A 2,500-nucleotide genomic window follows, 5' to 3' on the forward strand; every position below is an offset into this window, starting at 1 on the left:
ATGTTTGTTTATTCTGATGAGACCTATTAAACGAAATTCTTTTCTCTAGATTTAGTTAATCATGGTCCAAAGAAAAAAAAGTGTGGCCATACCGTTTTGATGGGGCTGGGAAAACGATAATTAAAGAAAGTAAAGAAAATCATTCTAGATTAAAGTAATAATGTCTCTTACAATCTAGACAACTAAAATATTTTCTCGGAATTTTTTATATCAGCATTATTGTGATCTAATAATGTGCCTTCATTAATGTGCCACTCAGACGATCTATTTCGTTTTTAGTTTTAAAAATTCACTGAAATTTTGATAGCTTATGAAAACCTTATTCTCTATAGAAAAAAAAAAAAACTACGAATCAAGTATTCAAGATAATGAAGATGCAGAAGTATGGAACATGGAAAAAATTTAACAATAGCATTGTTTTTTAATTTTACAAATTCGCTAAAATTTTGATAGTCTATGAACACCCTAATCTGTAAAGAAACCAAAAACTCTACAAACCAAGTATTTAACATAATGAAGGCGCAGGAGCTTTGGACATATAAAGCAAAGCAAATAACAATAACAGCATTTTGCCCTTCTCCATCACAGATTATCCTCTCCAGTTTCCTCTGCCTGGTCTTGGCTGCCCCGCAGATCCAGAACCCAATTGCCATCACTCGAGATGACCGTGTCGATAACGGCGATGGTACTTTCAGTTATGCATTCGAGGCCGAAAATGGCATCGCAGCCCAGGCTGCTGGAGTCCAGGGGTCCCAGGGACAATCCAACATTGAAGGCTTCTACAGGTAAAGTATTCGGTTCTCGATGTTTATTGAATTGTAAATAATTTCATGTAGTCTTCCAGGACAGGTGAGAAAGGTATGGAAGAATGAAAAATGTTCCTTAAAGAATGTTATTTAGTTTCTTAAAACATTGCTGACATTTTAAGTCAGGTTGCAAGAAAATTCAAAATCAAACAATCAACCATAAAACATTGATGTATCAAAGTCTTTGACATTTCATGTCTGGCTTTAGAATTTATTTTAGAATCATGAACAGAAACAAAAAAGCTAATACTGATATTTTTTTTTCATTGCAGCTATCCCCTCAGTGACGGGAGTGGATTCATCGAAGTGAGGTACGTGGCTGACGAAAATGGTTTCCGCGCCGAGTCTCCCTTCCTGCCCACCCCCCACCCAACCCCCGCCCACGTCCTAGAACTCCTCAGAATCGCTGACGAACAGAGAGCTGCCGGAATCACCTTCGAATAATGAACTAAATATTATCTATTGTATATTATGTAAATTTCTGGCTTATGTACTGTTCAAGGATTTGTTGTAGGCCTAGAGGTAAGGGAAGTTCTGAAATAAACATAGTTAAGAATATAAAAAAAAGGCTTTAATATACCAAAAAAAACCACAGATAGAAGTTTGGATTTTCTTTAGCTATTCCTTTACTTTATTGCATAACATAAGAATACAATCATGCAATAACTCTTAGAAGTTGGCACTTATGAATGAAAGCATTGACCAAAAAGATATTTGGTTTCAAAACTTTCAGGAATTCTACTCTGACTATTCCTCTAATTCATCGACTGCACATCATCACTGATATTTGGAAAGAGCCCAGAGTTTCTCGAAAGGAAAACTCGTCTCCTTTTGGTTAAGGTGTGAGTTGGCCAATCATTCCTAAACACTGCTTGCATGAACCACCATAACGTAAGAATTATTTCGCAATCATAAAACTTTTATTAAGAATTCCATTCAAATTAGTATAGTTTTTGGAAAATTATTTGTTTCATATTTTTTTTTCTCGAGGCCATGATGTTTCGGGTAATGATTTGTAGCCTCCACACAAATACAGTATATATATATATATATATATATATATATATATATATATATATATATATATGTATATATATATATAAATATATATATATATATATATATATATATATATATATATATATGTATATATATACATATATATGTGTATATATATATATATATATATATATATATATATATATATATATATAAATATATATATATATATATATATATATATATATATATATATATATATATATATATATATATAAATACATATATGTATATACATATATATATATATATATATATATATATATATATATATATATATATTTATACATATATATGTATATATATATATATATATATATATATATATATATATATATATATATATATGTATATATATATATATATATATATATATATTATTATTATTATTATTATTACTATCCAAGCTACAACCCTAGTTGGAAAAGCAAGATGCTATAAGCCCAGGGGCTCCAACAGGGAAAAATAGCCCAGTGAGGAAAGGAAATAAGGAAATAAATAAATGAAGAGAACAAATTAACAATAAATCATTCTAAAATAAGTAACAACGTCAAAACAGACATGTCATATATAAACTATTAACAACATCAAAAACAAATATGTCATAAATAAACTATAAAAAGACTCATGTCCGC

General features: G+C 29.6%; 1 protein-coding gene across 1 annotated transcript in view; it reads left to right on the forward strand.

The window, feature by feature from the left end:
* LOC137638053 (cuticle protein AM1159-like) overlaps positions 1-1,265 on the forward strand; it is a 1,478-nt gene extending 213 nt beyond the window's left edge. Inside the window, exons 2-3 of the mRNA XM_068370149.1 lie at positions 589-785; positions 1,079-1,265. Coding sequence (XP_068226250.1) covers positions 589-785; positions 1,079-1,250 — 369 coding nt within the window. The 3' untranslated portion in view covers positions 1,251-1,265. The remainder of the gene's footprint in view (positions 1-588; positions 786-1,078) is intronic.
* The last annotated feature ends 1,235 nt before the right edge of the window (positions 1,266-2,500 follow it).

The sequence above is a fragment of the Palaemon carinicauda genome, chromosome 3, assembly GCF_036898095.1.
Source record: "Palaemon carinicauda isolate YSFRI2023 chromosome 3, ASM3689809v2, whole genome shotgun sequence".
Lineage (NCBI taxonomy): Eukaryota > Metazoa > Arthropoda > Malacostraca > Decapoda > Palaemonidae > Palaemon > Palaemon carinicauda.